The sequence below is a fragment of the Thamnophis sirtalis genome, unplaced genomic scaffold (genome assembly GCF_051295495.1).
Source record: "Thamnophis sirtalis isolate CommonGarterSnake01/CBP01778 unplaced genomic scaffold, rThaSir2_p1.2 scaffold_9, whole genome shotgun sequence".
NCBI lineage: Eukaryota > Metazoa > Chordata > Lepidosauria > Squamata > Natricidae > Thamnophis > Thamnophis sirtalis.
The window spans coordinates 52135726-52149475 of NW_028261389.1; the positions used below are offsets into that span (position 1 = coordinate 52135726).

General features: G+C 42.7%; 1 protein-coding gene across 3 annotated transcripts in view; it reads right to left on the reverse strand.

Annotated features, from left to right (window-relative positions):
• Window positions 1-13750, reverse strand: part of ARID2 (AT-rich interaction domain 2) — a 176521-nt gene that overhangs the window by 75117 nt on the left and 87654 nt on the right. For all 3 annotated transcript variants that reach the window (XM_087723544.1, XM_087723543.1, XM_087723545.1), the window contains one exon: window positions 1541-1675. In XM_087723544.1, the coding sequence (XP_087579670.1) occupies window positions 1541-1675 (135 nt within the window). The remainder of the gene's footprint in view (window positions 1-1540; window positions 1676-13750) is intronic.

The window sequence follows — 13750 nt, forward strand, 5'->3', positions numbered from 1 at the left end:
GTGTCCCCCAAGGCAGCGTTCTAGGACCCACACTCTTTATACTCTACATAAATGACCTTTGCAATCATCTTATAAGCAACTGCGTCCTCTTCCCTGATGACATAAAACTATTCAACACCACATGGTCAAAAAAGTGGCAACTCCAAATCTCAACCAACAAATGTTCTGTCCTACACATTGGTAAAAATAATCAGAACACCAAATACAAGCTAGGTGGATACGATCTCGTAGACGACCATCACTCTGTCAAGGACCTTGGAGTACTCATATCAAATGATTTAAGTGCTAGAGTTCACTGTAATACCATCACCCAAAAGGCATTAAGAGTTGTTAACCTAATCTTAAGAAGCTTCTCCTCCAGTAACACTGTATTGCTAACTAGGGCATAAAAAACCTTTGCTAGACCAATTCTCGAATACAGCTCATCTGTCTGGAATCTGCACTGTATATCAAATATTAATACAATTGAGCGAGTCCAGAGATATTTCACGAGAATAGTACTACACTCTTCTGCTCGCAACAGAATAGCCTACACCACCAAGCTTGAAATTTTGGGCTTGGACAACCTAGAACTACGCCACCTACAGTCAGACCTAAGCATAATACACAAAATTATCCGCTACAACGTCCTAACAGTCAGTAGCTGACTACTTCAGCTTCAACCGCAATAATACAAGAGCACACAACAAACTCAATATAAACCGCTCCAAACTTGATTGCAGAAAATATGAGTGCAGCAACAGAGTGGTCAATGCCTGGAATGCACTACTAACTCTGTTGTTACATCTTCAAATCCTCATAACTTTAACCTTAATCTATCTACTATTGACCTCACCCCATTCCTAAGAGGTCTGTCAGGGACATGCATAAGCGCACCATTGTGCCTACTGTCCCTGTCCTTCTGTCCCCATTTCATTCATATTTATGTTTATTCTTATACCTATTATCTTGTAAACGATTGACAAATCAAATCAAATCAAAAAATAAAATAAAGAATTTTCTCCTGAGCAATAATTAAGGAGAAATGTAGTGTATATGGTTTGGAGCTTAACTAAATAGCAATATGACCACAACAGAGCTCAAAATTTCTATTGCTAAGTAAGACAGTTAAGGGAAGCTTTCTCCATTTTATGACCTTTTTTGTCACAGTTATTAAGTGAATCACTGTAGCTGTTGAGTTAGTAACTTGGTTGTTAAGTGAATCTGGCTTTCCCATTGACTTTGCTTGTCAGAAGGTCACACAAGGTGATCACATGACTCTGGGACAATGCAACCATCATAAATACATGTCAGTTGCCAAGTGGGCAAATTTTGATCACGTGACTACAGGGGATGCCACTATGGTCATAAGTGTGAAAAATGGTCATAAGTCATTTTTCATTGCTATTGTAACTTCAAATGGTCACTAAATGAATGGTTCTAAATTGAGGATTACCTGTATTTAAGGTGAACAATAATGGAAATATATTTTTCTCAAATTTAGCAAGTATAGATAAAAAAATCCAACTAGTGTTTTCTTCTAGGAATGAGTTCCTCTTACCGAAGACATTTATAAAATCCAGTAGAAGTCAAAATTCCACCTCTAGCTAGTTTACTGCATGTAGAGAGATATTCAGAGTACATTTCAGCTCGGGAGACAGAGCAGTCTGAATTAACCTCAAAATGGGCATTTAACCTGGGGAGAGAAAATAGAGGAAAAAAATTTGGATGAGTAAAACTTAATAAAGACTTCTTTTTCCTGACTCTAGAATAATTTTTGTCGGCCTGATACCAACAGTAATTTGGCCAATGCTTTCCAGCTCTTAAAAGTTTTTTCTACCTACTAATAATGAAACCATACGCATTACAAAAGATTCTCAATACATGATATATAGGTCAGACATTTTATTCATATTGCCTTGTTCTCTGAAATTGCTTTAAAAGTATTTTCTCTTAAATGGCCAAGGTACATCAAATGTTACAAGTGTAATGTATCCATGAAACATAATATATGGCCAAGAATAGGTTCTGTATATTAGTTTCAGTTCATATTCACTGCATAATCATAATCATGAATATAGGTCACATATATGATTAAATAGTCTCTTCCTTTTTTTTTTTTGGGTCAAGTTTATATATATACATATATACATACAAACACACACACACACACACACACAATACAGTGTATTGTCCAGGCATATCATTTTACGAAAGACAAAAAAGAAAAGAAAAAATAACACATATACTGATGATGATGATGATAATAATAACAACAATAACAATTATAACACTGGAAAAAGAAATTGTGTGTTGTCCCGATTGTAATTGGAGCCCTTGAAGCAATACCTAAAGGGCTACCTCGCTATTTGGAAATTTTAAATTCATCAGACTTGAACATTCCGATTCTGACAAAAAACCACCCTACTTGGAACAGCTTATATCCTCCAACGTTACCTTAACAGTTCCTAGGTCCTTGGTTAAGACTCGAGCTGTTGCACTAACAACCAGCCCCAAAGGCTGTGAATCTCACCAAAGATTAAGCACATTATAATAATAATACAATAGAATATTTCTAACCATACTTGTAATTATATTCACTTTTATATGTTCCTATTAATTATATTAGCATGCTTATAATTATAGACAATGTTCATATTTTACTTAACTACTCTTACTCTTTCTTCATCCAATTTCTACCTCTTATCTCTAACCATTGATAAAACCTATTCCACATTAAATAATATTCTGTATTTCCTTTATTTTTTATTTTCAACATCAATCTATCCATCTCTGCACAATCCAATATTTTCAGGATTATATTTTCATCTGGTGAGGTGTTCTCATTTTTCCAATATTGTACAAATATAATTCTCGTTGCTGTCAATAAATGTAACATTTAATATATAATCCTTTTATCATAACTTTCTGGTATTATACCTATCAAAATTTAAATGTATATGTTGCTTAGTCATCTTCTCCAACCATGTGTGTATTTTTGTCCAATATTTTCTTGCCTACATACATGTTCACCACATATGGTAAGTACCTGGAGTCTGGTTGCATTTCCAACATTTGGCGGACATGCTGTTAGACATTTTTGCTAGTCTTGTCGGTGGCAAATGCCACCTATAAAACTTTTTATAGAGGTTTTCTTTATATGCAGTAGTCATTGTCAGTTTATAATTTCTATCCCAACATTTTTGCCATTTGTCTAATTTTATGGTATATCCAAAGTTTTTTTGTCCATGCTATCATTGTTTCTTTTACTTGTTCATCTTCCATTTTAAAATTTAATAAGTAGTTACCGTGTTTTTTGGAGTATAAGTTGCTCTGGAGTATAAGACGCACCTTAGGTTTTGGGGAGGAAAATAAGAAGAAAAAAAATTCTGCCTCTGCCTCAATTTTCCCTATCAATCTAGTGCCAGTTTCTAATGATTCTTCTAATATAAAAACTAAGTCATCTGCAAATGCTTTTAGTTTATACTTTAAAAAAAATCCCATTCCTTTTATTTAGCAATAGCAGTTAGACTTATATACCGCTTCATAGGGCTTTCAGCCCTCTCTAAGCGGTTTACAGAGTCAGCATATTGCCCCCAACAACAATCCGGGTCCTCATTTTACCCACCTCGGAAGGATGGAAGGCTGAGTCAACCCTGAGCCGGTGAGATTTGAACAGCCGAACTGCAGAACTGCAGTCAGCTGAAGTAGCCTGCAGTGCTGCATTTAACCACTGCACCACTTCGGCTCGATTTCTGGATCCTGTCTAATATTTCTAGTTAACACTTCCAATGTTAATATAAATAACAGTGGGGATAATGGACATCCTTGTCTCGTGTCTTTTTTTATATGGAAATTTTCTTTCACATCTCCATTCACAATCACTTTTGCTCCCTGGTTTGTGTAAATTGCCTTAATCATATTTATCAATTTTTCTCCAAAGTCCATAGATTTTAATTGTTGCACCATAAATTACCTATTGACATTATCAAATGCTTTCTGACTATTTAAAAAGATCAATGTTAGTTGTTTTTCACCATGAACTTCCTAGTATTCTAGTGTATCTAAAATTATTCTCACATTGTTTCTAATTTGTCTTTTCGGTAGAAATCTATTTTGGTCAGAATATATAAACTCATTCAGAAATCTCTCGAGTCTTTCAGTTATTATTGAGGCAAATATTTTGTAATCTGCATTTAGTAAGGATATTGGTCTATAGTTCTTTATTTTTGTTAGATCTGAATCCTCTTTTGGAATTAAACTGATATTAACTTCCGTCCATGTGTGTGGTATCTTAGCTTCTAATAATACTTCATTATATACCTCTAACATTGACAAGCTCAATGTATCTTGTAAATCTTTATAAATTTCTGCTGGCAAGCCATCTGGACCTGGTGTTATTATTCTTTTATCTTTTAATTGCTTCTATTAATTCTGCCATTGTTATTCTTTCATTCAAAGTTAAAAGTTAAAAGTTAAAAGTTAAAAGTTTAATAACATTTATATACCGCCCAATCCCGTAGGACTCCGGGCGGCTTACAATACAGAAATAAAATCAAAAAAATAAAATACAGGGAAAAAGAAAAGATAGATTTAAAAACAACACACCATACACTCCGTTCTAAATGGGGCTGGACCGTATTTTGGGGTCAACAGCCCCAGGCCTGCCGGAACAGCCAGGTTTTAGTGGCTTTCCGGAAGGTGAGAGAGTGGGAAGGGTCCAGATCTCTGCGGGTAGATCGTTCCATGTATTTGTCAGGCCTGCAGCGGTTCCTTTAAGAATCTTTGGCCTGCCACACTCTTATTAAGGGGGGGATTTAGCAAAGGGTAGAATGTGTTGTTTTCAAAATAAAAAATTCCTTCCTAGAAGCTCAAGGTCATCTTTTGTCTCCCAACCTTTACACCTGACCGGAAGCAGTTAGGCGTAGACGCCAGCGTGGAAGAAGATTGGACCATGTGATGGACTGTGGATGTTGGGGCAAGATCATGAACTTTTAACTGGGTGGGATTCTGATGTAACTTCCAGAGTCGGAATCCCATAGCACTATGCCAACATGCCTGCTTTATTAAATTGGAACTTTAAGCATAGTTTTTGCTTCGACTCTGATTTAATTTTACATGGTATCATCATTCCGACTCTCTACTAAGATAAGTTATCAGCATCACAAGCTGGGGATGGGAAAATACGAAGAAGGCTCTAACCGATGCGGCAGAAGCCTACAAGAAGCAAGCTGATAAACATCATTCCCTCCAACCCCCTTTAGGGTGGGGGACAAAGTTTTTTTATCTACGAAATACGTAAGATTGAGGATGTCTAGCAAGAAACTGGGTCCAAAATTCCTAGGACCGTTCCCAATAGAAAAGATAATTACCCCAGTTACAGTTAGACTCAGCCTACCCAGAATCCTAGGGAAAATTTACCCAGTATTCCATTGTAGCTTGTTAAAACCTGTAAGGGGATCTAGTATAAGGCCATCTGCTACATGGGAGAAAAGTTGGGATATAAAAGCAGATGAATTGGTGAAACAATTCCATGAGAAGTTCCCTGATAAGCCAAAGGGTCCCCCTTGGGGAGGAAGGGATGGTTTGATAGATAGATAGATAGATAGATAGATAGATAGATAGATAGATAGATAGATAGATAGATAGATAGATAGATAGATAGATAGATAGATAGAGATAGAGATAGAGATAGAGAGAGAGAGAGAGAGAGAGAGAGAGAGAGAGAGAGAGAAACCTTTCTTTAATTTTCTTTTCCAAAAATGTTTTTCTTTTGAGGAGAGGCCGCCTGTCAGGCCTGCAGCGGTTCCTTTAAGAATCTTTGGCCTCCCACACTCTTATTAAGGGGGGGATTTAGCAAAGGGTAGAATGTGTTGTTTTAAAAATAAAAAATTCCTTCCTAGAAGCTCAAGGTCATCTTTTGTCTCCCAAACCTTTACACCTGACCGGAAGCAGTTAGGTGTAGGCGCCAGCGTGGAAGAAGAAGATTGGACCATGTGATGGACTGTGGGTGTGGGGGCAAGATCATGAACTTTTAACTGGGTGGGATTCTGATGTAACTTCCAGAGTCGGAATCCCATAGCACTATGCCAACATGCCTGCTTTATTAAATTGGAACTTTAAGCATAGTTTTTGCTTCGACTCTGATTTAATTTTACATGGTATTTGGAACGCTATCATCATTCCGACTCTCTACTAAGATAAGTTATCAGCATCCCAAGCTGGGAAGCTGTCAGGGGGTATTGAATCCCAGTTCTGACCCAACCCTGGGCAGTACGAAAATTCAGTGAAGATGGAGGAAGAAAAACATGCTCTGGAGAAAGCTAATTTTGACGGCTCAATTAATTTGGCCAAGACTCAAGAGGTGCCTCTTAAGGAAGCTGTGCAGAGATTAGAGAACTGGGGGCCTGGCGAAAGGAATTCCGGGAGGAGGCCTCAAGATTTATGACTTCTAAGGAATGCCTGCTAGAAGAAGAGGGGGTTGCCAGGGAACCTTTGACAGACGACTGGATGATTACCAGAAAATCTGATGAATGGAGAACTCAGCCGCCCTCATGCACCCCTTCTCTAATGGGCCTCCCAGACCATTTCCTATGGCTAAACATGAATGAAATAAAAAACCTCCCCTCTTCAGAAACCCCTCAGTGGAACCTGGCACCCCCCCCCCCAATTCTCCTTTCCTCATAGGGAAATCTCTGCCAAGTGGAGCGGAGACGTGGGCTCCTTCCATACAGTAGCTAATAAATCAACCCACACCCTTGTGGCTGGATTGATGCCTAGAGAGGTCACATCAGCACCCCTCCCTCCTACTGGAGTGCAACCAGACCCCCCTCCAATTAGGGGAGGTCAATCCAGCTGGCAGAAAGAGGCCTGGAACACATGCACCTCCCCACAGCTGCAAAGGGGTGACTCCGAACCCATGAATCAAGCAAACCAAGGGTTAGCATTTATCCCGGGTCATGGATGGGCTCAATGTCAATGGACGCCTACCCTCTTCCAGCAGATGGCGCGTTCCCAGATAACTGCTCCTGGACAAACCCAGAGAATGGGACTGCCACCAGGTCCAACCCCTCAGCAATGCCTCCCCAGGCTTTTGCCCAACCGATGGGTGTGAGTCAACAGAGGGGCTTACCACACCCAGCAGCAAACCAACAAGCTGCCCCTATTCAACCACCAGCGGCCCCTCCTCCCACACCCCCATGGTTCTGTGCAACATTTGATGGGTCCCCAGATAAGGTGGCTTATTTCCTGAATCAAGTAAGGGTGTACGTTGATCAAGTGGGGCCACGATACCCATCTGATCGAGAGTTGATCCAAGAGATAGCAGAGGGGATGAATGAAAAGGAGGCTGCGCAGTGGATAGCAGAGCTCCACGAGGAAGCGGCTCCTGAGCTAGATGATATAAATGGGTTCATCCAACTGATGCGCACCAGGTTTAGTTATGTGGCCCAAAATGTGGATGCTGAAGACCAGATCCATGAATTGTGACAGGCTGGTCGTCCTGTGAAGGAATTAGTTTGGGAGTTCCGGAGAATAGCTGGGAGATTACGCTATTGGCAAGAAAGACTCCTGGTCTACACATTCAAAAAAGCCTTAGATCCCAAACTGAAAGAAGCTTGTGCCATAAGGGGGATCCCGGAACGTTTCCAAGATTGGTATACCACTGCAATCATACTAGACCATGAGATTAACACCTATCGAAAGCCTGGTACCAGAACCCCTGCCAAAAAGCCTTTGGGCCAACGTACGGAGAGGCAGCGAACTGAGAGGCCTCTACCAACCCCCCCTTGGGGCCTTCATAAAGTGCTACAGATGCGGTCAGATGGGGCACAGAACAACAGAATGCCTGGCCAGCTCCTGTTCCACAACAGCACCAACCACCTGCCAGCGCAATGAAGAAAAAATGAAAAAAAAGCCACCCGAAAGGAGCCGTTTACTACAGCAGCCAATGGAGGCAGAGAGCCCTGCTATTGAAGAAGCCCCTGGGGCCTCGGAGGATGAAAATGCCAAAGAGGACCCAATGGTGAGTGCACCTATTCCCTCCTTTACCATAAAATCCCAACTCCAAGTGCCCAGAACGGGGGTAGAAGGGGAAGTTGGGGCAATCATAGACACCGGCTGCACCAGATGCTTAATCAGCATGTCAATAGTGGAGCAGCTAGGTATACGCACAAGACCCCTAAACCACCCTATTCGGTTCGAGCAAGTAGATGGAGCCCTAATTGGGGGTGCTCCTGCCACAAAGATCACTGAATTAGTAAAGTTGAAGATAAGCCACCATTATGAGTTCCTCAGATTCATTGTAGCTCCCAAAATGCAGGAGTCAATTATCTTGGGACTAGCATGGTTGGACAAGTGGGCACCTACTATCAAATGGGAGGATGGTGTTAGAAAATTGATCATTGATTTTGGCCGGTTACCAAGGAATTCTGGGAGTTCCACAAGTCTTAAACCTGTCAAATTTGAACACCCCTGCGGGTTTTTTTTTCTAAAGGATTAGGGGTGCAAGGGTCTTGTAACTTGACAGCTTTAAGACTTGCACACTTCAATGCCAGAGTTCCTGAACCAACATGACTGGAGGAGGAATTCTGGGAGTTGAAGTCCACAAGTCTTAAAACTGTCAAGTTTGAATACCCCTGCGGAGTTTTTTTCCTAAAGGGTTAGGAGTGCAAGGGTCTTGTAACTTGACAGCTTTAAGACTTGCGTGCTTCAAATGCCAGCGTTTCTGAGCCAACATTTTGGTTGCTAAGCAAAAGCGTTGTTAAGTGAGTTTCACCACATTTTACAAGTTGGCCACACCCACCAAGTCACATGGCTGGTAAGCCACTCCCACCCGGTCACATGGCCAGCAAGTCACTCCCACAAAGCAGACCCACCTACAGAAGAGGTTCTAAAAAAATTTGAAACCCACCACTGGCAACAACGCAATGTGTGGGGGCTCGATCATCCTAAAGGGCAAGGCTTTTATCGATCTCAAATCTGCTTTTCTCTACCCTTCCCCACGGCAGGGCAGGACTAAACATATGTCTCTGCGCTTTATTTTTTTCCCCCTTCCCTCTGACCAGTGATCACACAGAGCTGCTTGGCCCAAGGAGCGGCAGTCAGCTCGCTTCTTCTCTTCTCTTCTTCTCTTCTGTGAGGAGACAAAGACACATGGGGGCTGCTGAACCGTCAATGCTGAGCTTGACCAGGAATGGCCCATTGGGCGAGGAGGGGTGGGGATCCCTTCCACTTGGATTAACGGTTCCTTGTGGGGGTGCCTGAGCGGCAAAAGGGAAGCCCAAAGAATACGTCCTGGCAAGACTGCCTCCTTGAAAAACTGGGCTTGTTCACAGCTCTGCTTTTCGTGTGGCATTTTTTGGCAGATTCCAAGCATGGCTTTCTTTCCCAGTTATTCAAGGCTTTTGTATATGCCATCTTCATTTCCTCCTGCAAATGATAGGTGCCTCAGAGGCGCTAGATTTTTTTGGATTCTAGATTGGGAAGTTAAAAATCTGGAATGGGGTACAATCAAACTTCATTCAAAGCCTTCTTTGTACTCCTGAGCTAAGCCTCCTGAGCTGCGGGAAGTGGCTGCCAGCGATGCCCTCAGGGCAATGACGTTGTGAGCGGAGAAGGCTCAACCCACTCAGGAGCCACGAAGCCTTTGCCGCCCTCCTGACACCCGTGAGGATCGTGGCATTTTCAGGCGGCAGATCCCCTCCCGGATTCCAAAAACAGTGCGTGCAGAAGGTGGTGCCACCTGAAAGCTCTTTCCTCCATGATTCTCACGTTTCAGGTGGTGGATCTGGCCAGAGGAAAAGAGAAGGCACGTCTGTGGTGGGAGGAGGCTCAGAGAGTGTCAGAATGGCGGCAAGCACTTGGCAGCTCCAGAGGGGGGCTTCAAAAGGCTTTGAATGCAATTCCCTGGGCCACTTCGGGAATCAGGCTCCATGTGGAAGTGAGGATGCCCGCTGCCTAGAACCACCTGAAAATCTGACGTGCAGACCTGGTGGGCGGGGCTACATTTGGCGTATAAGACGCACCCAGATTTTCACCATCTTTTTGGGGGTAAAAAGGTGCGTCTTATACTCCAAAAAATACGGTATGTTAATTATCTCCATTTTGATTTTTAAATTCATCTTTCAACATCTTCTTGAAAACTTCCAGTGTTGGAGGATTAACAACTTCTGGAGGCAAGTTGTTCCATTGATTAATTGTTCTGTCTGGAAATTTCTCCTTAGTTCTAAGTTACTTCGCTCCTTGACTAGTTTCCACCCATTACTTCTTGTCCTACCCTCAGGTGCTTTGGAGAATAGTTTGACTCCAAACTTTGTGGCAACCCCTGAGATATTGGAACACTGCTATCATGTCTCCCCTAGTCCTTCTTTTCATTAAACTAGACATATCCAGTTTCTATAACCGTTCTTCATGTCCCCTAATCCAGTCCCCTAATCATCTTTGTTGCTCTTCTCTGCACTCTTTCTAGTGTCTCCACATCTTTTTTACATTGTGGCAACCAAAACTGAATGCATTATTCCAAGTGTGGCCTTACCAAGGCATTATAAAGTAGTATTAACACTTCACGTGATCTTGATTCTATCCCTCTGTTTATGCAGCCTAGAACTGTGTTGGCTTTTTTGGTAGCTGCTGCACACTGCTGGCTCGTATTTAAATGGTTGTCCACTAGGACTCCAAGATCCCTCTCACAGTTACTACTATTGAGCAAGGTACCATCTGTACTGTACCTGTGCATTTTGTTTTTCTTACCTAAATGTAGAACCTTCCTTTTACAACATTGGATTTCATTTTGTTAGATAGAGCCCAATGTTCAAGTCTGTCAAGATCCTTCTTTATCTTGAGCCTATCTTCTGGAGTTTGGACTGCCAGTTTGGTGTCATCTACAAATTTGATGGGTTCCCCATCTATCCCCTCGTCCAAGTCATTGATGAAGATGTTGATAGTACTGGGCCTAAAACAAAGCCTTGGGGTACTCCACTGCATACTTCCCTCCATGTAGATGCAGTTCCATTGAGGAGTACATGTTTAATGCGGTTGGTCAGCCATTTACAAATCCATCTGATGGTGATGCTGTCTAACACACATTTTTCTACTTTATCTAGTAGTAGGCTATGGTCTACTTTATCAAATGCCTTGCTGAAGTCTAAGTAAACTATACTGACGGCATTCCTCTGGTCCACTAATTTTGTCACTTTGTCAAAGAATGCAATAAGATTAGTCTGGCATGATCTGTTTTTGACAAACCCATGTTGGCTTTTGGTTATTACTTTGTTAGTCAATAGTATTTGTAATCCACGAAGATTCAGATGACATTTTTCTCTGTAGCTGCCACCTATCTCACTTTTTCCCCAAATTGATTTATAAAACAAACTCTGTCTTCAATCTGTTTCTAAACACCAGGTGCAGCAGTTCTCAAAACAAAGTATTTAAGTCTCTTCCAAAATATTTCTTGTATGTATTAACTTTGCCCAGTAGGTATCAGCCTTACTCTTTTTACCCCCTTTCCACTATGAGTTTAAAAATCAAAAAAGAGAGGGAAAACTTTAGCTTATTATAGACAAAAGCATAGGGAAAATAAATCAATAAAGTGCATATTATCCATATCCATATCTTAGGTTGTTGTCAGCCTCTGCTTTGCTGCTGCTTCGGCTGCCATTGAAACGGGGAGGGGGGTATGGTATTTGGGAGGGGACTACTAATTGTGCTGGAGGAAGATTCTGGAGTTTCTGCTGCCTGTCTTACTGCGCATGCGGAGGAGGTTTCCCGCCAAGGCCAGCGGCACCGACATTCCATCTTGGTGATGCCTTTCAAAGTTATCTCGCATCTTAGATCGCACAGATTGGGCCTCCTCCGGATTCCATCTGCCAGTCAATGTCGACTGGCGACTACACGGAGGAGAGCCTTTTCTGTTGCAGCTCCGACCCTGTGGCACGATCTCCCCGTTGAGATTCGTACCCTCACCACCATCCAGACCTTCCGCACGGCCCTTAAGACCTGGCTCTCCCAGCAGGCCTGGGGATAAGCTTTTAAATTACCCGCCCGAGTGTTGACTGTTGAATGCAAGTTGGTGTTTTATTATCTATCTTGTCTACTCACTGTTTGTCTTGTATTATTGCACCCCCTTCCCGTGATTGTAAGCCGCCCTGAGTCCCCTCAGGGAGAAGGGCGGCCTATAAATCGTAATAAATGTCTGTCTGAAATGTCTGACACTTGGGAGAATTATGATTGGACTGTGACTGGGATGCCAAGGGGTGGGGAATGGGTTATTCTATATATCATTTGCTTTTGCGCCTAAATAATCAGTCTTCGCTTTGCTATGCTTCTGTTTATTTATAATTAGTAAAAGTACACTTGATTTCTATCAATGGAGTCTTGTGGTTTTCTTTCCTGATTATCCAATGAAGGAGTGCTGACAATAAGCGAAGACTCACTCACACCCCACCAGGAGTTTTCAACCTACCATGGGGGGTGTACTCACAAGAAGGAATGAAGAAAATGTCATTGCGAGCGAGTGATGAAGAGGAGACTGAAAGGGAAACTGCAGACCCATCTTTACCTGAAAGGCTGGCTGGCCTAAGAGTAGAAGAGCCTGCGGTTCGCCCCCGATGGGAGTTGGGCAAAAAGAGGATTCTGAAGAATTGGATGCAGGAGTTACCAGAAGGAGACTGAAAAAAACCCCAGCAGACTGGGAGGAAGCTATGACCGAGCGGAAGACCCGAGGGAGAGCGATGGAAAGGGAGCAAACGGAAGAATTTGAACAAAGGTACTCCATGCATAAATTTAGGGAGGGTGAAGAGGCCGAGGGAGGATGGGAGCAAGCAAACCCAGAAACAGCCTCCCCCCCTCAGCCAGGGCTGCTGCCAGAGTAGGGGGGGCCCCCAGAAGATGCAGAATGGCAAAAGTCCCTCCCTTAACAGTAAAATATAACGGTGATGCCAAGAGGTTGGGCCTTTTCGTCATTCAAATTTGGAATTACATGGAAATTTATGGCCCAGATTTAGAAACGGATGAGATGAAGGTGAGAATGGTTTTACTTTCTTTGGAAGAAAAGGCGGTCGATTGGATGGTGAGCTTACACCAATGTAATTCCCCTCTCCTGAAGAATTTTGATGACTTTATGGCTACACTGAAGAGGAGGTTTGATGATCCGCTGATTGAGAAACGCGGGAAGGTGAATTTTATGGCCCTAAAGCAGGGAAATAGACCAGTGGCTGAATATGTTCAGGAGTTTCAACAGCTTTCATCGTATATGAGGGGGTGGTCTGAAGAGGCCCTCCTGGATCAGTTTGCATTGGGATTAAATGAGGACATTTACCAACAATGCGTTAACAGACACCTTCCCAAGCGAATTGTTGCCTGGTATGAAAATGCAGCAGATGTTGAGCTAGATTTGATTAGACTTCAACGTGCAAAAGAGAAAAAAGAGGAGAGGTCGCCCCCCCCCCCAGCTCAAAAAGCCCCATTCCGCATCAGGAGTGAAGGGAGGGGAAGCTCCGCCAGCAAGACCAAGCCTTTCACGTGCTTCCGTTTTGGGAAGGGAGGCCATCGCGCCGTAGATTGCCGCGTTAAACTTCCCCCGACCGCCCCACCCCCTGCCAAGAGGGAGGGGAAGGCAAGCAAGGCCCTGGGAAAGAAGAAGGAAGCTGCATACGCTGCTGAAAATACCCCCCAGCGTTTCCAGCCGGAGGTGGAGGAGGAAGCGGACGTGACCACCAGCTCCTCTGATGAATCCGATGACAACGCCTTGCCTCGTTGGGTGAGTTCAAATAAA